This window comes from Anomaloglossus baeobatrachus, chromosome 2, assembly GCF_048569485.1.
Source record: "Anomaloglossus baeobatrachus isolate aAnoBae1 chromosome 2, aAnoBae1.hap1, whole genome shotgun sequence".
In the NCBI taxonomy this organism is placed as follows: Eukaryota; Metazoa; Chordata; class Amphibia; order Anura; family Aromobatidae; genus Anomaloglossus; species Anomaloglossus baeobatrachus.
The window spans coordinates 772,025,580-772,047,146 of NC_134354.1; the positions used below are offsets into that span (position 1 = coordinate 772,025,580).

Sequence of the window (21,567 nt, forward strand, 5' to 3'; positions counted from 1 at the left end):
CAAGTTTATAAAGTATTTCATTTGGTTTAAAAGGGGCCACAAAAAGTACAGGAACCTGCTAGAATGCAGCCCAGGAGCTGCAGAGGGGGAGACTTTTAGGTTTCAAGCTAAATTTCTGATGACGGGTTCCCTTTAAAGGGGCTGTACATCCAGATATCTGAATTTGGTTATTTAGTACATTGTGATATATATATATATATATATATATATATATATATATATATAGCACAGGCATGGGTGCCTTCAAAGCTGAATATTACATAAAAATGCGTGATAAAGCAAGTTCCTGACATGTGATTGGTAAGAGGGGTGATAGCATAGAGAAGTGTCCTGACTGCACGTGAGTAGTATTAGGGGTGATAATATAAAGAAAAGCTCCTGTGTGACCGCAGGATCAGACCGCGCAGAGGTGTATCGTAGACTGTAAGGGGCACTTTGCACACTACGACATCGCAGGTGCGATGTCGGTGGGGTCATGTTGAAAGTGATGTACTTCCTGCATCGCTCTCGACATCGTAGTGTGTAAATCCTAGATGATACGACTAATGAGCGCAAAAGCGTCGTAATCGTATCATCGGTGCAGCGTCGGTCATTTCCATAATTACGCTGACGCGACGGTCCGATGTTGTTCCTCGCTCCTGCGGCAGCACACATCGCTGTGTATGAAGCCGCAGGAGCGAGGAACATCTCCTACCGGCGTCACCGCGGCTCCCATCGGCTATGCGGAAGAATGGAGGTGGGCAGAATGTTTACATCCCGCTCATCTCCGCCCCTCCGCTCCTATTGGCCGCCTGCGCTGTGACGCCGCACGACCCGCCCCCTTAATAAGGAGGCGGTTCGCCGGCCAGAGCGACGTCGCAGGGCAGGTGAGTGCATGTGATAATAATCGCTGCGGAAGCTATCACCATGATATCACTGCTGTGACGGGGGCGGGGACTATCGCGCTCGGCATCGCAGCATCGGCTTGCGATGTTGCAGCGGGCAAAGTACCCCTAACTATAAGGACGCACTGGCGCTGTGTACAGTACGGTAGATTGTTAGTGAAGATGATTCACAAAGTTGTTTCATTTTTTGTTTTTGATGGATTGGCAAAAAAAAAAAAAAAAAAGTTAAACTGGCTTAAAGTGATCAATATTTCTTCTTGCAGAGATCCTACATTTTCCAGAAAAGGCCGCTGACCCCTCCAGCTGTAATAAAACAAGAGCAGTACTACCAGTCACTGACTAAGCAGATGGCGCACAGAAGAGGAAGAGAAGTGAAGGAGAAGCAGGACCAGGACTTGCTGGCCAGGCTCGAGCAGGTCCAGCTAGCAGAGGAGTAATGTCTATTCTCCAGTGTTTACATCATGTAATCAGCAATGGAGCTTCTGCTCTCTGATAACCCAGTCCTGTGTAAAACGGCAGAAAACACATCATGGTATCACAGCACATTGCACCAAATCAGCTCTGCTTCATCTGTCTGTCGCAGATCTATGTGAGACACTACATCATTTGGCAGTAACACAGTAATGGATAGCTTTGCATCTGCAAAATATCTAGTGTGAATCTTGAGACATATCAAGTGATCTACTCCGTTCACAGCCAGAGCAGCATTCATAATTCTGCTGGGTGCTGCTTGAAATCCTTTAACACTATATTATGAAACAGCACTTATATTAATAGGGAACGTTCTTTCATCAAGCTTTCCATAGATCAATAGTAAAGAAACTATGTAGTTTAGCTAATCAGAGAATTCAGGCTCTTTCTCCACTTATGAGCCATTTCTTCTCATCTTCCTTGCTTTATCAAATTATCTTCCACTCTGGGGAAAAAAACAGCTACACTCTGTCATGCTCAAAATGAGTTGAAATTATCTCTAAAAAGCATAAAGTTAAAGATGACACAGGGCACAGGCTTTCAGGAAAATAATATCGTGCCAACCATTAAGTATGGGGGTGGATCAATCATACTTTGGGGTTGTGTTGCAGTCAATGGCACAGGGAACATTTTATGGGTAGAGGGATGAATGGATTCAATAAATTAACACATTTTTGATGCAAACATAACCCAATCTGTAAAAAAGCTGAAGTTGATAAGAGGAGAAACGGGGAGAAAAGAGGATGGCTGCTACAAATGGATAATGATTAGGGATGATCGAATACCTCAAATATTCGGCTTCGCGAATATTTGCCGAATAGGTCACCGTTATTCGTCTATTCGCGAAGATTGGATGCACAATGTAACTCTATGGGAAACCCGAATAACAACTATTCGGAACTATTCTGGCTTCCCATAGTCTTGCATTGCGCATCGAATATTCGCATAGCGGCGACCTATTCGTCGGATATTTGCGAAGCCGAATATTTGAGGTATTCGATCATCCCTAATAATGATCCTAAACACACATCAAAATCCACAATCGATGACCTCAAAAGGGGCAAGCTGAAGGTTTTACAATGGCCTCACAGTCCCCTGATCTGAAAATCATTGACAATCTGTGACAAAACCTCAAAAGAGCAGTGCATGCAAGATGAGCCAGGAATCTCACAGAACAGGAAGATGTCTCCAAGGAAGAGCAATTCATGCAAGACGAGCCAGGAACCTCACAGAACTGGAAGATGTCTTCAAGGAAGAGCAGTGCATGCAGGACAAGCCAGGAATCTCACAGAACTGGAAGATGTCTTCAAGGAAGAGCAATTCATGCAAGACGAGCCAGGAACCTCACAGAACTGGAAGATGTCTTCAAGGAAGAGCAGTGCATGCAGGACAAGCCAGGAATCTCACAGAACTGGAAGACATTTCCATGGAAGAGCAGTGCATGCAAGACGAGCCAGGGATCTCACAGAACTGGAAGACGTCTCCAAGGAAGAATGGATGAAGATCCTTCAAACAAGAATTGAAAGACTCTTTGCTGCTACAAAAAGGCGTTTACAAGCTGTGATACTTGCCAAAGGGGGTGCTACTAGGTACTAACCATGTAGGGTGCAACTTTTGAATTTTTCCATTTTCCTTTTTCTTAATTTTAATATGTAAAAGATGAATTTTTATTTTTTTTGCCTAAAATACAAAGGAAATGTGTCATCTTTATTTTTATGCCTTTTAGAGATTTCATCTTCAGCTTGCTTAACTGTTCACAATAACAGTAATTTTAGCCTGGGGTGCCCAAACTTTTGCATGCCACTGTATATATTACATGCTCTATATGTTACACACCTTTAGATTGATATTGAAACATTAAAATGCACAATTAACGTTTTAGAGTCTGTTTTAATTGCATTACTCGAGTCTACCTCTAGATGGGAGTATATGCACTGAGAACTACAGAAACGCACCACACAATAGTGTAGAGATTCAGATATTTACAGATGGCAATTAAAGGGAACCTGACTGCAGGATTTTACACCCCAAACTATTTATATGCACAGGTAGCTCTTTAACAAACATGTCCAGCAATACCCTCACATGTGCGGTCTCCATTACCAACAAATTACTGTGTGTCTTTCCTTTCAAATGCTACATCATAAACTCATTACTTGTAAAAATATCCCTCATCTAGAACAGTGCTGTAACTCCAGACTGGTCTGTAAACTCCTGGAACGCTTAGTCCAGTCCCGTTTATTCCACTATCTCTCAGATAACCTCTCTCCAGCTCCTCCTCACTATGCTTATCTCTCCAGCTCCTCCTCACTATGTTCCTCTCACCAGCTCCTCCTCACTATGCTCCTCTCATCAGCTTTCTCCTCACTATGCTCCTCTCACCAACTCATCCTCACTATGTTCCTCTCACCAGCTCCTCCTCACTATGCTCCTCTCACCAGCTCCTCCTCACTATGCTCCTCTCTCCAGCTCCTCCTCACTATGCTCCGCTCACCAGCTCCTCCTCACTATGTTCCTCTCACCAGCTCCTCCTCACTATGTTCCTCTCACCAGCTCCTCCTCACTATGTTCCTCTCTCCAGCTCCTCCTCACTATGTTCCTCTCTCCAGCTCCTCCTCACTATGCTCCTCTCATCAGCTTCTCCTCACTATGCTCCTCTCACCAGCTCCTCCTCACTATGCTCCTCTCTCCAGCTCCTCCTCACTATGTTCCTCTCTCCAGCTCCTCCTCACTATGTTCCTCTCACCAGCTCCTCCTCACTATGCTCCTCTCACCAGCTCCTCCTCACTATGTTCCTCTCAACAGCTCCCCCTCACTATGCTCCTCTCACCAGCTCCTCCTCACTATGTTCCTCTCACCAGCTCCTCCTCACTATGCTCCTCTCACCAGCTCCCCCTCACTATGTTCCTCTCACCAGCTCCTCCTCACTATGTTCCTCTCACCAGCTCCTCCTCACTATGTTCCTCTCACCAGCTCCTCCTCACTATGTTCCTCTCACCAGCTCTTCCTCACTATGTTCCTCTCACCAGCTCCTCCTCACTATGTTCCTCTCACCAGCTCCTCCTCACTATGTTCCTCTCACCAGCTCCTCCTCACTATGTTCCTCTCACCAGCTCCCCCTCACTATGCTCCTCTCACCAGCTCCTCCTCACTATCTTCCACTCTCCAGCTCCTCCTCACTATGCTCCTCTCACCAGCTTCTCCTCATCTATGCTCCTCTCATCAGCTTTCTCCTCACTATGCTCCTCTCCCAGCTCCTCCTCACTATGCTCCTCTCTCCAGCTCCTCCTCACTATGCTCCGCTCACCAGCTCCTCCTCACTATGTTCCTCTCACCAGCTCCTCCTCACTATGTTCCTCTCACCAGCTCCTCCTCACTATGCTCCTCTCATCAGCTTCTCCTCACTATGCTCCTCTCACCAGCTCCTCCTCACTATGCTCCTCTCTCCAGCTCCTCCTCACTATGTTCCTCTCTCCAGCTCCTCCTCACTATGTTCCTCTCACCAGCTCCTCCTCACTATGCTCCGCTCATCAGCTCCTCCTCACTATGTTCCTCTCTCCAGCTCCTCCTCACTATGCTCCTCTCACCAGCTCCTCCTCACTATGCTCCTCTCTCCAGCTCCTCCTCACTATGCTCCTCTCACCAGCTCCCCCTCACTATGCTCCTCTCACCAGCTCCTCCTCACTATGTTCCTCTCTCCAGCTCCTCCTCACTATGTTCCTCTCACCAGCTCCTCCTCACTATGCTCCTCTCACCAGCTCCTCCTCACTATGTTCCTCTCACCAGCTCCCCCTCACTATGCTCCTCTCACCAGCTCCTCCTCACTATGTTCCTCTCACCAGCTCCTCCTCACTATGCTCCTCTCACCAGCTCCTCCTCACTATGTTCCTCTCACCAGCTCCTCCTCACTATGTTCCTCTCACCAGCTCCTCCTCACTATGTTCCTCTCACCAGCTCTTCCTCACTATGTTCCTCTCACCAGCTCCTCCTCACTATGTTCCTCTCACCAGCTCCTCCTCACTATGTTCCTCTCACCAGCTCCTCCTCACTATGTTCCTCTCACCAGCTCCCCCTCACTATGCTCCTCTCACTAGCTCCTCCTCACTATGTTCCTCTCACCAGCTCCTCCTCAATATGTTCCACTCTCCAGCTCCTCCTCACTATGTTCCTCTCACCAGCTCCTCCTCACTATGTTCCTCTCACCAGCTCCCCCTCACTATGCTCCTCTCACCAGCTCCTCCTCACTATGTTCCTCTCACCAGCTCCCCCTCACTATGCTCCTCTCACCAGCTCCTCCTCACTATGTTCCTCTCACCAGCTCCTCCTCACTATGTTCCTTTCACCAGCTCCTCCTCACTATGTTCCACTCTCCAGCTCCTCCTCACTATGTTCCACTCTCCAGCTCCTCCTCACTATGTTCCACTCTCCAGCTCCTCCTCACTATGTTCCTCTCACCAGCTCATCCTCACTATGTTCCACTCACAAACTTCTCATTTTTTTCCACTCTCAGCTCCTCCTCAATTTGTTCCGCTCACCAGCTCCTCCTCACTATGTTCCTCTCACCAACTCCTCCTCACTATGTTCCTCTTACCAGCTCATCCTCACTATGTTCCTCTCACCAGCTCCTCCTCACTATGTTCCTCTCACCAGCTCCTCCTCACTATGTTCCTCTCACCAGCTCCCCCTCACTATGTTCCTCTCACCAGCTCCTCCTCACTATGTTCCTCTCACCAGCTCCTCCTCACTATGTTCCTCTCACCAGCTGTTCCTCACTATGTTCCTCTCACCAGCTCCTCCTCTCTATGTTCCTCTCACAAGCTCCTCCTCACTATGTTCCTCTCACCAGCTGTTCCTCACTATGTTCCTCTCACCAGCTCCTCCTCACTATGTTCCTTTCACCAGCTCCTCCTCACTATGTTCCACTCTCCAGCTCCTCCTCACTATGTTCCACTCTCCAGCTCCTCCTCACTATGTTCCTCTCACCAGCTCATCCTCACTATGTTCCACTCACAAACTTCTCATTTTTTTCCTCTCTCAGCTCCTCCTCAATTTGTTCCGCTCACCAGCTCCTCCTTACTATCCTGCACTTTATTGGGCTCAAGGACACCGCTCTCCGGTTTCTCCTCTTACCTCTCTGACCGCTCCTTCACTGTATCTTTTTCTGGCTCTTCTTCCCCTCACTGTCGGGGTTCATTAGGGTTCAGTCCTCAGTCCCCTCTTCTTCTACTCTCTATAAACCACTCCTATTGGACACACGATCAGCAGATTTGGTTTCTAGTACCATATCTATGCTGATAACCCCCATTTGTACCCATCGTCTCCTGACATCACGCCTGCATTATTACAAAATACCAGGCATTGTCTGTCTATATTGTCTCCAACATCATGCCCTCCTCCTATTTTATAATGAATATGTCAAAATCTCACCTCCTTGTCTTTCCTCCTTCTACTAACCTACCTATACCAGATATTGCAATTTCTTGGGTGGTTCATCTGTAACTGCCAAGCAGCACGCCCGCTGTCTTGGGGTTATAATTGACACAGAACTTTCCTTTATTTCCTAAACCCAATCACAGAACATCTCCAGAATACGACATTTTCTCACCTTTGAGACCACAAAACCCCCTGACTGTCGCTCTTCTTCATTCTCGTCTAATTAGAGAGAGATTAATAAGTAGAGAGTTGAAATAGTACAAACGTTCTCCTCTCCAATTCGTTCTGAATGTGGCAGCCAGGGTCGTATTTCTGTCCAGCCACTTCATCGGTTCCTCCACCTTGTGCCAGTCATTGCACTGGTTACCCATCCACTACAGAATACAATATAAACTTATCACTCTCACTCACAACACTCTCTACAGATCAGCACCATTCTACATCTCCTCTCTCCTCTCTGTCATCCTACCTGTCCCCTCCTTAACATTCTCCATTATTTGAACCTTCCATTTCCATCTCTAAGACTTCTCTCGTGCTGCACCAATTTTCTGGAATGCACTACCCCAGACGATCTATTACTCCCACACTGGTTGATGACGTTGGTATCTGACTATTTGTGTTACTCTGTATTGTATTTATTGTCTGTACTTGTCCCCGCTAATTTGTAAAGTTCTGCAGAATATATTGGCGCTATATAAATAACAATTATTATCATTACTCCTTCTAGGTTGGCCGCTCAGAGGTCTAAATATTTAAGGGAGAAAGCCGAACAGATTTTTTGCTACAAAAATGCCCTGGACACTCAGGTATGCCTCTACATTGCATATGGCTATGCCTACACCCATTACCCCCTCACTTGCTGATCCCCCAAGCTAGCAGGAATTTCAGAAACAGCGCCACTCATATCTCCAGGCTGTGTGTAGTATTGCAGTTAACCCCAGGAGTTGACCTGCACCATGGAGCCAGACCTGACGCTCCCTTTCTACAGTCCCATGTCATGATATGATGTCCATTCTGATAATAAAACCCATATTCATTAATTATATAGATGAAAATGAAGCCTTGTTTTGCTCTGCCGCCTGCGTCAGAGGACGCAGAACCAGTATTTGGCCAGAATGATATGACTAATGAGAAACTGGCGGACAGGAAGCGGCGAGCGCAGGAGGTGTACAAGCACCAGCTACAAGCCGCAGCAGACCGGAAGCGCCTGGCCGTGCTGAACGACCTGGTGCAGCAGAGGAAGGAAGCGGACATGTTACATCGCTCAAAAGAACGGTATATACATAAGAAATATGTACAAAAAGAGGTTTGTAAAAATGTGCACCAGGCAAGAATTGTTGAGTGATTTACTCACCAAACTTATCTAAATGGGAATGTAAGTCGGTCATGTTTGTAAAAAGGATCTACGCCTCAATAATTTACAGGCAGACACAGGGCAGTAGTATGATTTGTGCCTATAACATGTACAGAGTGAGAAAGGGAAACAGGGTTATGAGTACCTGTATATTACATGGAGAGACAAGGATACAGTACTATCTGTACTTGCAACATTTTTGGGGAGAGGCAAGGAGGCAATACTATCTTTGCCCATAGTATTTACAAAGTGGGAAAGGGAGGTAATACTATCTCGGCGTTCAACATTAACAGGGTGAGAAAAGGAAGCAGGCATTATTTGTAGGAACATAAATTACATAGTGAGAAAGGGAGACAGTACTATCTGTACTTGCATAATTTATAGGAAGGGGCTAGGAGGTAATATTATCTTTGCCTACAGCATTCACCAGATGGGAAAAGGGGGTAATACTGTCTGTGCCTAGAACATTTACAAGGTCAGAAAGGGAAGCTGAGGTATTTGTACTTGCAAGGAGAGACAAGGAGACAGTACTATCTATACTTGCATAATTTCTAGGGAGAGGCAAGGAGGTATTACTATCTGTGCCTAAAGTGTTTATAGAGTGAGAAAAGAAGGTGAAATTATTTGTGCCTTCAGCATTTACAGGTTGAGAAAAGGAGGTAATACTATCTGTGCCTATAGCATTTACAAAGTGAGATAGGTAGGTAATACTATCTGTGACTTCAACATTTACAGGATGAGAAAGGGAAACTGGATTATTTTCAGCTGCATAATTAGCAGAGAGACAGGGAGACAGTACAATCTATAGCTGGATAATTTATACTCAGAGGCAAGGAGGTAATATTAACTGTGACTAAAGTATTAATAGGGTGAGAAAGGAATGCAGCACTGTCTGTATCTACATGGGGGGAATAGGTACACAGTACTATCTGTGCATGCATTATTTATAGGGATGCACAAGGAGGTAATGCTATCTATGCATAGAGCATTTACCAGATGAGGAAAGGAGGTAATACTATCTGTGCCTATAGCATTTACAAGGTGAAAAAAATGAGGTAATACTATGTGTGTCTAAAGAATTTATAGAGAAAGAAAGGTAAAACAACTGTGGCTTCAGCATTTACAGGATGACAAAAAGAGGTAATACTGTCTGCGCCTATAGCACTTACAAGGTGAGATAGGGAGGTAATACTATCTGTGACTTCAACAGTTACAGGATGAGAAAGGGAAACTGGATTATTTGCAGCTGCATAATTAGCAGAGAGACAGGGATACTGTACAATCTATACCTGGATAATTTATAGGCAGAGGCAAGAAGGTAATATTAACTGTGACTAAAGTATTAATAGGGTGAGAAAGGAACTATCTGTGCATGCATAATTTATAGGGATGCACAAGGAGGTAATGCTGTCTATGCATAGAGCATTTACCAGATGAGGAAAGGAGGTAATACTATCTGTGCCTAAAGTATTTATAGACTGAGAAAGAAAGGTAATACAATCTGTGCCTTCAGCATTTACAGCATGACAAAGAGGTAATACTGTCTGCCCCTATAGCACTTAAAAGGTGAGATAGGGAGGTAATACTATCTGTGCCTTCAACATTTATAGACTGAGAAAGGGAAGCTGGATTACTTGTAGCTGCATAATTAACAGAGAGACAAGGACACGGTACTATCTGTACCTGCTTAATTGACACGTAGAGACAGGGAGACTACTATCTGTACCTGCATAATTTATAGGTAGAGGCAAGGAGGTAGTACTATATGTGCCTAACATACAAATGGGTGAGAAAGGAATGCAGCACTGTCTGTATCAACTTGGGGGAATAGGTACGCAGTACTATGTGTGCTTGCATGATTTACCTACAGAGGGAAGGGGATAATACTATCAGTGCCTACAGCATTTATAGGATGAGAAGGGAGTCAGCACAATATGTGCCATCTTTATTACAAGGCAGTGAGAGGGAGGTAACTGTCTTGTGCCCCCATCAGTCACAGAGAGGGTGGAAACCGCCCAATATCGCTGTTGTTTCTTACATTCATGCTGCAGGTTGTTGTCGGATCGAGCGGCGGAGTTTGAGAAGCTTCACAGATTACAGAAGGTGTTACAGGAAGACTGGACGAAGAGCGCGGAACTGAAGAGACAGAAGGAGCACAAGGAGGAGCTCTACATGCAGTAAGTGTGGCCGCAGTGCCGCCTCCTCCGCTTACAGCTGGCACATGGCAGTTGGGCCAGGTTTTGCTTTGGAGCTTCCGGTTACCCCCGTGCCTGGCCGCCATCGCACTGCTGTAACCTGCTCTCTTCTTCCATCCAGGGCCCGGGGCGAGCTCCTTCTAGATCAGTTTGAGAAGTATCGCCGCTGCTTCCAGTGTAAGAGACGCACATCCAACTGCGGAGAGACCAACGTGTGGTGCGAGTCCAGATACATCCCCGGGTCCCGGCTCATGGTGTGATACCATCCTCTTGTCCGGATGACTCCAGGATACACAATTTTGACTATGCCTTGTGCAGTAGTAGTTATTTACAATGATGGGAGTCTACATACTAGTTATAGCTGATTATAAAACCCAAATAAAAAGACCTGATGTACAAAAAAAAAAAAACATGGATGCCATCTATTAGAAACAACCGTGCCGCCCCAGTAGCAGTCGAACTGCTCGGATCCGGGGTTGCTGTGGCTCGAGGGTCTCCGGACCTGGGGCTTGTGGCCACTTCAAATGTAAGAGGGTATTTATAGGGGATGAATGTTTGTGATGACACCTGCAGGTTGCGGTAAAGGAGTACCGCCGCTGCCAATGGGAGTACCGGGGCTGATGGTGTGGGGCAGCCAGGTGTCAGTCCCTCCACAGGTAGGAAAGGCCACAGATAGTGGGGATTTGGGGAACGGGTAGCTTGCTTGGCCTTGGGAAGCAGGGTGCAGGGGTCAGATTACTCACTGCGGTAGTCGTGGTGTTGGATCAGGCAGAATAAGCACTCACACAGATGCTAAACCAAAGTCTCCAGGCACCGCAGTCTCTACGGGGGGAGCCCATCCAGGACCCGCTCCAACCAGTGTCACTTGGTAAGTCCCAAGCCCCGCCTCCGTGCACAATTTGATTTACAATTATGGCCCCTTGGGTTGAAGCTTCCGGGCCCCGCTACCCGTGTGTATGGCAGCTGTGCTGTTGGTGGCTGGCACTTGGGATTTCAGTGGGTTGTGTGTTTTGGAGAACCCTATCCCCCGCGTTGTGCTGATGCCTTCAATCTCTGACCTCTTGGGGAAAGTTCATAAAGAGACTATCCTCCACAAGTTAATTATCAGGTTACTTGAAGCTACTCCCTGACCTAGGGTCCTGTGTTATGATCCGGAACCATGGAAGACCACAATAAATCATTGGTAAAAGGTGACAAGAGCATTGGCAACTAATCTGGCCGCCATCCCCTTACTAACCATCAACACTAGAAGTAACCGAGGGGTGAACTAACATCCTGTGCACTGCACTGCGAACCCAGCCGGAGAACTAGCTATCCTAAAGGAAGGAAAGATGAATAACTCTCTGCCTCAGAAAATAGATAAAGAATAGCAAGCCCCCCACATTCAAAGACTGCGGTGATATAGGAAAACACAATACACAGATAGATGATAGGATTAGCAAAAGGTGAGGCCCTACTGACTAAATAGGACAGGATACGAAAGAGACTGATGGGGGCCAGAAAAAAACCCTGCAAAAATCCAAAAACCTGATAGTACAAAAACCCCTCAGATCGCTAGATCTGAACTCCGTCCTATACCAGCCGCTCTTGTCATACCAATGAATAGAAAGCAGGAATCATTATAAATTCAAGAAGCAATAAACACATGGACTAATAGGAGCAATACTCCAAACATAGCTGCCGGGAGCTTCCCAGCTAAGCAACTGAGAGGGAAGATCCCTGCATGCAAATAAACTGACAATAACCACAGCAAATGACAAACTCAGATAAGAGCAAAAAGAACCAAACAACAAATAAAGAGCCAAGCATTTATCTGCGGTAGATGTGGTCTGGAGCAGGATGAAGCAGGCTGGTGAACAAAGAACAACTGACATCCGGCATAGCCTGCTAGCAGACCAGGGTTTAAATAGGCAGAGAGTTAGCAATGGAAACGCCCATTGCTCAACACACCTGGTCTCTGTCCAAACCATTCCTGGCCACAAGACGGAGCCTCACAGCAGCAAAAGTATAACTGACATTCACAACAGTCCTGTACCCCGCCGTGCTCGGTACCGGTAAGGTGACTGGGCTTTCTGGTGCCAACAGTCCTCCTAGACTGCATCTGTTACACTCCTGTCCAGTGTTCCTAATACCGGTTCCCGACTCCTTTGGTCCCGGACCACCGTCTGCGACCCAACCTGTCGCCTCCCTGGGAGCTCCAACTCCCCTGCTCCTCACTCTCTGAGGGCTAACTCTCAACTCCTTCTCTCCCCTCCCACCAGTCTGCCTGACCCCTAGGTGGGCGGCCGTGCTCCAACTTGACCAACCTACTGGTGTGTCTGTCCAGCCCTGGTGTGAGGTGTGGTTGGGATTTGTAGAGCGGATGTCAGTGACACTGTTGATGGGAACCTGGAACCATGGGAGGGTAGGCCCTGCACCCTGGGGTACATGATGCAGTTCCCTGTAGCACTCTGATATAGTCAGGGGCGCTACACAACACTATTCTTCATAGACCGTGTCATGTATTGTAGTTCAAGTTATGGGATGCTAAGCTGAAGTACCCCACACTGGCCATAGTCAGCAAAAATGCTAAACTTACATGAGCCCTTTAATTCAGCCTTCGAAAATGTCTGTAAAATTTGAAGGAGAGAAGGGGCCTGGCCTAGCTCGGTCTGACAGATTCATTCTACATTACTCCACAAAAGTGACTGGAGCACATTTCTACCTGTGCTGCACAAATTGCTGAAAAATTAATCTCTTTTAATAAGGGGCATGAACCTCTCAACGAAATTGAGGCATCTTACTCCGGGGACTCGGTGACAAGACAGGCAAATAAAACTCATTGAGAAGGGCTTTGGAGGTTTGGTTGGTGTTAATAAGTTTTTTAACAATGGAAAAAATCCCTTTAACTACCCACAAGATTGGTGATAACTTATGGAACGGTGGGAGTCAGACCAGCGGGACCCCCATTGATCAGCAGAGCGGGGAACTTTTTGATCTCCATTGCAATAGTCTCATCACTCATACTCGACTACCGCTCCATTAATTCTATAACAGAACAGCTGAAAAAAAGCAGAGCTCAGCAGTCCCACAGGGATTAATGGAGCAGCGGTTAAGCTTGCACACCGTTCTAACAGATGAAGTACCCTGTGTGGAGGCCGGAGGGTCAGTGGTTGCTCTCGTCCGCTGGCCTAGCTGTCTTCAGAAAGACCGCATGGACCAGAGGTCATCTCATTGAACACTCCGCACTCCTTCCCCGTGGGCAGAACTCTGACAACACAGGGTCCGGGAACCACACATTGGTAAGACTTTATTGGGTCACCAGCAGGCAAAAACATACTGTACATTCCCAGCATGAACACAAGATGGTACAAGCAGAGGCTCACCCTTCCGCTGGCTCGCCAGGGATTAGAATCTTTGTGACTTCGGGGCTTCCAGTGCCAACTATCCCAGCCAGCAACACCATGCTTTTGGCAGACACCCACTGAGAGAAAATAGCAGCAAGCTAAGGAAGCTGACCGAGCACAGCAAGATATGTAGCCAGGCAACTGAAGTGTCCCAATCTAGATTTGGCAAGTGAATTTGTGAGCTCAGCGTTGAACAGTGAAGCAGTTGTGATCCTCCAGCTGGTGCCAGAGATCCTAGCCTGAAATCCTGTTGAATGAATTTTGAAGCAGTTCTGTGATCCTCCAGCTGGAACCGTAGCTCTTACACAGAAGTCTTGTAGAATAACCAAAGTGAAGCAGTTCTGGGAACCTCAAGCTGGAACAGTAGCTCCTAGGCTGAGGTCATGTAGAATATTCCTTGTTACGTCACCACCGGAGTCCGCTCCATCGACTTCTACTCCGATCGCCAGGCGACGCCGTGTTCCTACCGTGGATAGTGCTGGTGATGGGAGAGGAGTCGATGCCAGCGGCGCCGGTGGGCGCAGGCTCCGCTCATCCACTGGTCTGGGTTTCCTGGGGATCTTCAGTGCCACTGGCTGACTGTAGGTGGCGGGTGTCTCCCAGCTGAAGTACCATCATTCAGCTACAGCCTATGGGAAGACACAACACCCTTTTTAATGCCCCTCCTGTCTGCTGACCTCTGCCAAAGATAGTTCTGAGAATTCTGGCTCCTGTTTCGTCCTGTGATTTCGTGTGCTGATTACCACTTGTTTCCTGACTACCCTCCTGCCTGCTGTTTTTGTACCTCGCTGCCCGATCCGGATTTGACCTCTGCTTGTTTCTGATTACGTTCTTGCCTGCCGATTCTGTCCCTGTTCCGCAATTCCTGGTTTGACCCTGCCTGACGACTACTCTCTCAGACTGCAGCCTTCCACAGGTAGTGATCTCCAGGGCCCTGTGTAATTCCAAATCCCTGTATAGGGGTTAAAGGGTTTCAGGGTTCTGGGGGTCCTGCCTGGTGAGTGGCTTCGCTCTAGCCTGTCCATTACAGCCCGTCTGAGTCTGTAGATCCAGGCAGGCATTACATTTCCTCTGGTGACGGAAGCAAGGCCCTTTTTTACCACTCAATTCAGGGTATTGGGTCCAACAGAATTGGTTGGAGAGGGTTGCTCTCTTATTGGTCGCTACTTCAATCTAAAGGCATAATTTTCCTCTGAAGTGTCAGTCAAAGGGGCTGAAGCAATACTCATTTAAAAGACAATCTGCATTTAACAGATCTGTTTGGACCTGTGGAAGCGCCCCTAGTGGTGTGAAATGGTGCCATGGTGCTGTGTGTTTCCTTCCTTTCACCTCCCCCTATGGCTGTCAAATCGTTTACTTGAATAAAGCCACGTTAAGCCGGTGAGTGCCTCCAGCCTATCTATTTGATGAAGCAATCTGCATTTAACAGACAATAGGGCTCCGATCTGTCTGACATAAGACAATGGCTAACTTCTCTTGATTTAAACAAAATAACCATATGTCTGGCCTAATTTAGAACAGCTGACCACCCACACACACAAGTGGTCAGACGATGACTCATCGCAACCTGTTCTTCAGATTGCTGGGGATGGATAGGTGATAAAGTGGCACTTTGTGCAGAAGTTAAGATAGTGGCCTTCCACAGCTACGGTACAGTATGTACAGAGTCTGCTTTACGATTTATTTAAACTTCATAATCTTTGGAGATTTTTCAGTAATTTCGGAAAACAATTTGCAACTTGGTTGCAAAGTGTCAAACACTAGTAAGATTGCAGATGCTCATGGCACCAATACGCAGCTGACAATCTAGGCAAAGCTCTCCGAGATTAACACAACTGCACAAATCTTTGACTTGGCGCCGAGCTCTTACCTACACTGATACATTGTAACAAACTGCAGCTCTGCTAACAGTACCAAAGCTTAATCCTCCAAATTCTTTGCGCAATACAACAACACTATGGACTGGCAGAAACGTTGAGCGAAAAATCGATGGATTCTTGAAATCTACCCCATATGTTCCGTGTGGTGCTCTTCAGGAGACCAGTTTTGTTAGAATCCCCAGATAAAAAATGCTGCGGGATATGTTGGCACTATAGAAATAAAGATTATTATTATTCCTGTTCTGAGGTAACAGAAATAAGACTGTGGTCTTCTTCTGTGATCATCCATCCATTGATGAAGCAATCTGCATTTCACAGACAATAGGGCCCCGATCTGTCTGACATAAGACAATGGCTAACTTCTCTTGATTTAAACAAAGTAACCATATATCTGGCCTAATTAAGAACAGCTGACCACACACACACACACAAGTGGTCAGACATTGAGTCATCGCACCCTGTTCTTCAGATTGCTGGGGATGGATAGGTGATACCTTCTGCACAGAGTGCCACTTTAAGATAGTGGCCTTCCACAGCTACGGTACAGTATGTACAGAGTCGGCTTTACGATTTATTTAAACTTTATAATCTTTGGAGATTTTTCAGTAATTTCGGAAAACAATCCGTTTCGAGGTGATCAGAGTTATTCTTCCATAAAGCACCAATTTGACAAAAGTAGTGTTTTCGAAATTGGTAAAATGAGCGCCCTTAACTTTCTAACTGAGACACTGGTTTGCAGGGGACCTAGAGGATAAACATCTTTTATAATTTTGCTCTGGGACCGTCCCTCCTCAGTGCACGTCCCTGAATACTGCAGCTAAACAAGATGGCTGCAGATGATTTACTGCAAAAACCTCAAACCTCAGCAAAGGGCCCCTCCTCAAGAAGTGCATGTGACCGCACTTGTGCATCACATAGGATCCGGCTATGTGTCACATAAAATGTTCTATAGGTGGATTCTATTGCGAATGCTTTGAAGCCTTTATCTTTCTCTAGGACTAACGTGTAAACGCCAGCCGAAAAGTATTTTTGCAAGTTTCTATAAAAAGCATTAGAGAAGAACGAGCGGCTGTAAATGTAGCAGAACTGAAATGTAAAACCACAAAAAAAAGACATGAGGCTTGTAAGACACCGCACAGAGCGTCATCTGAAAGATGTAGGTTTATTTTAAAAGGAGTTACAAGTATAAAAGTTTCCCGGTGGTCCGAGTATCATAGAAACATTCGGTCACATAGGAAGTCAGTGCATATACACGTTACCGTCACAAGGGCTAAGAATCCTGACATTGGATTAAAGGGGTTCTCTGAGAAGAGAATGAAAAAACAAAGATCATTATAAATAAACTTGTACATATCTGTCATTTGCAAATTGCAATCAATTATTTTGTCTACAGAGGTAATCACTATAGAATGAAAATGGCCGCTGCCTTGTTACACTAAGAAAAACCTCTGCTAGATGTCTGTGAGCATGTGCAGCAGGAACTGCCCCTTACCTTCATGAATAGGAAGATGGAAGAGGAGTGCAGAGGTAAGAAGAGGCTGCTCACACTGCTGAGCACCCTTTCTATCTGATTTAATACTGGAGAAACCAGGAGTGCTGAGGTAAGAAGAGGCTGCTCACACTGCTGTCCACACTGTCTATGTGATCTAATGTTAGAAAATCCAGGAGTGGTAAGTTAAGAACAGGCTACTCACACTGCTGTACACTCTGTCTATCTTATCTAATACTGGAGAAATCAAGAATGACAAGGTAAGAAGAGGCTGCTCACACTGCTGTACACTGTCTATATGATCTAATACTGAAGATACCAGGAATGACAAGGTAAGAAGAGGCTGCTCACACTGCTGTACACTCTGTCTATCTTATCTAATACTGGAGAAATCAAGAATGACAAGGTAAGTAGAGGCTGCTGTCCACACTGCCTATCTGATCTAATACTGGAGATGCCAGGAATGACAAGGTAAGAAGAGGCTGCTCACACTGCTGTCCACACTGTCTATCTGATCTAATACTGGAGAATCCAGGAGCAGCTGCTGTGACCTGAATATAGCTTGACATTACATGGTATAGATTATCTCATGCCACAGCAGCCACTCAATATTCAAAAAGACTGTGAGGACAGTGAAGTGAGCGGTCTCTTCTTACCTCAGTACCCCTGATATTTCCAGTACTAAATTAGATAGAAAGGGAGGACAACAGTGTGAGCAGCCTCTTATGTCACCACTCCTGGTATCTCCAGTATTAGATTAGATAGACATAGTGGATAGCAGTGTGAGCAGCCTCTTCTTACCTCAGCACTCCTGGTATCTCCAGTATTAGATCACATAGACATGGTGTACAGCAGTGTGATCAGCCTTTTCTCTCCTCAGCACTCCTGGTATCTCTAGTATTAGATCACATAGAGATGGTGGACACAAGTGTGAGCAGCCTCTTCTTACCTCATCGCTCGATATCTCCAGGATTACATCTTCCAAAACGTAAAGGAAGAGGTGGCACTTTCTATTGCACATGCTCATAGTTACTTCTCATATTAACATTCTAGATTAAATTTTTTTCAGTGTAACAAGATGGCGGCCATTTTAATATACTGTCATGATTATCCCACTAGACAAATGTGATTAAAGTTACTTAGGAATTTATTCTTAATGATATTTTCTCTTTCTTTATATTTTTACTTTTCTGGAGAACCCCTTTAAGGAACTTCAAGTAGACAGCACAGATGAGAGGCGGAGCTTAAAGCTGATGGAGAGGCGGAGCCTAAGGCTGGGGTTACGCGCTACAGTTTAGTCATGATGAGCACAAAGTACTTTACACCAATAACCTGCATCTTCCACCATCTGAGAAAGGGAAGAACAAGGACAAATGTCACAGATTTTAGTAACTCCCATTAGTTGGGAGTCCTCCATTGACGTGTGGTCAGCAAACCCCAATAATACGGAAATGACAGATGCTTTGTATATAATACAAAATGTTAAATATCTGGAAAGACTCGGCCTCTAATGTACAGAACAGAAGACAATAAGTTATACATTGCCGGGTAAAGATGGCCACACACATAAGACTTACAGAAGACCAGCAAACACCACAGATACCACAGAGTCAATTTATACCTGACTGATAAGGGGTGATAAAAGGATCTGGCAGCCTCTTATCCGCACCGCTACCCCACAAAAGAAACAACAAACTTTATCCAAATGAACACATCAGTAAATGACTTGGGGGTGATATGTATGGGACATTGTCTACTGTCTGTGGCCACTGTAGGGTCGCAGTTGTTTGTTTACGATTGGAAAAATCGGAACAGCGCCACTCCAGTGCGCAGGTCAGGTGCGGTACTGCAGCATAGCCCCATTCATTTCAATGGAGATGAGCTGAAATACCAGACATGGCCCATGTATAGGTATGGTGCTGGAAAGAAGCAGCCGTGGTTTTCTAATCCTTTAACACAGAGAGAAGCGGTTAGTTCTGACAGCCGCCATTAATAGTATAAAATCAAAAGCCAGATAAAAAAATCTTAAAAATAAAATCATTAGTTTTTAAAGGGGAATATGTGACTAAAAACCTATAAAAATACCCCAAGGCTGAAACAGAAATAAGCCGTGTTGTCCATAGCAACCAGATCCCACTTTTCATGTATGGAGCACTGGGAATAATGGAAGCTGCATTGGTTGCTATGGGTAACATGGCTTCTGTCAGAATATGAGGCCTACTTTTTTTTTTCCTTACAAATGAAGCCCAATGTTATTCTATATGAGGGCAAAATATCATTTTTGAGAGCCATATTGTTGTGTTCAAACTGTTCTTGACCGTCATCAACACGTAAGCTTTGTCTGCTGGGAGCAGCCATTTTGTTGGTGTCACCAGCATTCAACAGCAGCCATTTTGGATATTTAAGCTTTGCTTACTATGAAATAGTATCTTTTGCCAGAAGAATGGCCTGATGACATATCATTAAGGCTAACTATAATAAGGGGCAGTGGGCCTAGCTTATGAAACATAAACCATTTTGATTTTTTCTCCCATTTATAAAATTGAGGCCTGATTTTTACACATTAAGTTTTTTAGGACTCCGTACGAACCACGATGTCTGGACTGACTCATCTTCATACATGAGGCTGTTGAGTTTGGGTCAGGAGGAGACCTATGACCGTTCCGGAGATCGTGGCCTGTACACACTATGTGTAAAATCAGCCTTAAAGGGAATGAAAATTGGTCGATAATATTTAGATTTTTGAAGGTCATATTCACACACAAATTGTGGGCCATCAGGTTTCCCCACATTATTGGTGGCATATTTATTAGATAGGTCATCAGTGGGGGAAACAGATCATTATGCATTGGATGAAGAGTATGGACATTAGCTAAAATGGTGGACAACCTTGGCATATTTCCAAACCAGCGCTGGTCCTGTCCAATGTCTGCTGTCTTGTTTCCTAAAAATGGGTTTTCCCACAACAAACATTTTTTCATGTACTCACAAGATGGCTGATAAATGACTGATAGCTGGTGGCCCTAAAGATCACTACAATCGAGGTCTCAAATCCACCAATTTGATTGGAGAGGTGGTAAAGCATGGGCCATCTTGCTTTATTCAATATGTATAAGTATGATAAAAACAGCCGAGCGCCTGAGGAGGATGCATCAGTTTTACCCACTGCGTCCACAGAGTAATGGGATTTGGGACCCTTATTCACTAGAATAACGGTCCCAATTCCCATTACTCTGTGGACGCAGTGGGTAGAACTGACTGAGACATCACAGAGTAATGGGACAGAGTAATGAGATTTGAGACCCTTATTCTAGTGACTCGGGGTATCACAGCAGGGGTCTGTCTAGTGTTTACCTATCCTGTAGATTTTTAGGGAAAGACCCCTAAGTTACGATTCTCATCGCAATGTCTAGATGGGAGCGGCACTGATCTCACCATGGCCTTTTCATGCCAGGCTTTATTGGTGGCTCCAATGGTCAGTAATCAATAGACCATCAACACACGTTGTGGATAAAAGGAGAATCGGTGACGGAAGGAAGCCTTCATTTATCACGCCAATCTTCAGACCTCGTGTAGAAACCATGGTCTGAAGATTGGGATATGAGGGTCTTTACCAGTGTTGGTGTTGTGTGCTAATTCCAACATAGTGGCCATGCCAATGATGGTACTGATCATATAGGAGAAGTACTGGGCCAAATCCCAAGACCACAGCTGGTTCCTGTTATGTTAGGGTGGGGAATAATTCTTAAAAATGTTGTCCGCCATGATGGATTCTTATAAAACCCATTGATCCGGTAATGCTAGATTTATATTACATTCATTGTATTCCACATGCCGGTTCCTTCATGATTTATGGATTATGGGAAGCTTTGATCTGAGCTTGTTCCTTTGTGTCCTCCCGGTGGAGCGTTTCGCAGTCCGACATTACATTGCCCATCACAGGACGCGGGCTACACGTCTTGTATCTCCATGGCGTTCTCTGGCCACAGATAATTGTCTATGGTGAAGGAGTCATAGTCCGGGCTGTACACCAGGGACTTCACAAACGCCTCCTTGTCTTGGGGTTCTGGATACCAGGAAGCCAAATTATTCTTGTACGCATAGTCCACGATCTAAAAGGCGTAAGAAGGACAATTGGTCATTGAGACGATTATAGACTGCACATTTATAGGATGAAGATAAGGAGCCTTCATCCAATTTTCAGGACCATTACATTGCAATCTCCGGCATTGTTTTTTTATGGTATTCACTATGCAGTATAAATGACACTAACAGGTTTTTATGATTATCGCAATACAATTTTATAGACTTTTTATATTTTTTTATGTTTTTATTTTTTTTATGCTTTACCACTTTTTGCATAATAATAAAAATAAATTTATTTTTGTGCCACTGCATTTAAAAACCCACAACATTTTTTATTTTTCCATTGATTGAGCTCTACGTCAATTTACTTTTTCCAAGATATGTTGTCG

The 21,567-nt window shown here is 45.3% G+C and overlaps 2 protein-coding genes across 2 annotated transcripts in view; one reads left to right on the plus strand and one right to left on the minus strand.

The window, feature by feature from the left end:
• CCDC81 (coiled-coil domain containing 81) overlaps positions 1–10,722 on the plus strand; it is a 71,556-nt gene extending 60,834 nt beyond the window's left edge. The window contains exons 12-16 of the mRNA XM_075334712.1: positions 1,148–1,317; positions 7,516–7,594; positions 7,837–8,063; positions 10,194–10,319; positions 10,459–10,722. Of these exons, the coding sequence (XP_075190827.1) occupies positions 1,148–1,317; positions 7,516–7,594; positions 7,837–8,063; positions 10,194–10,319; positions 10,459–10,597 (741 nt within the window). The 3' untranslated portion in view covers positions 10,598–10,722. The remainder of the gene's footprint in view (positions 1–1,147; positions 1,318–7,515; positions 7,595–7,836; positions 8,064–10,193; positions 10,320–10,458) is intronic.
• Positions 10,723–16,751: 6,029 nt separating this feature from the next.
• ME3 (malic enzyme 3) overlaps positions 16,752–21,567 on the minus strand; it is a 252,726-nt gene continuing 247,910 nt past the window's right edge. Inside the window, exon 15 of the mRNA XM_075337554.1 lies at positions 16,752–21,204. Within this exon, the coding sequence (XP_075193669.1) occupies positions 21,043–21,204 (162 nt within the window). The 3' untranslated portion in view covers positions 16,752–21,042. The remainder of the gene's footprint in view (positions 21,205–21,567) is intronic.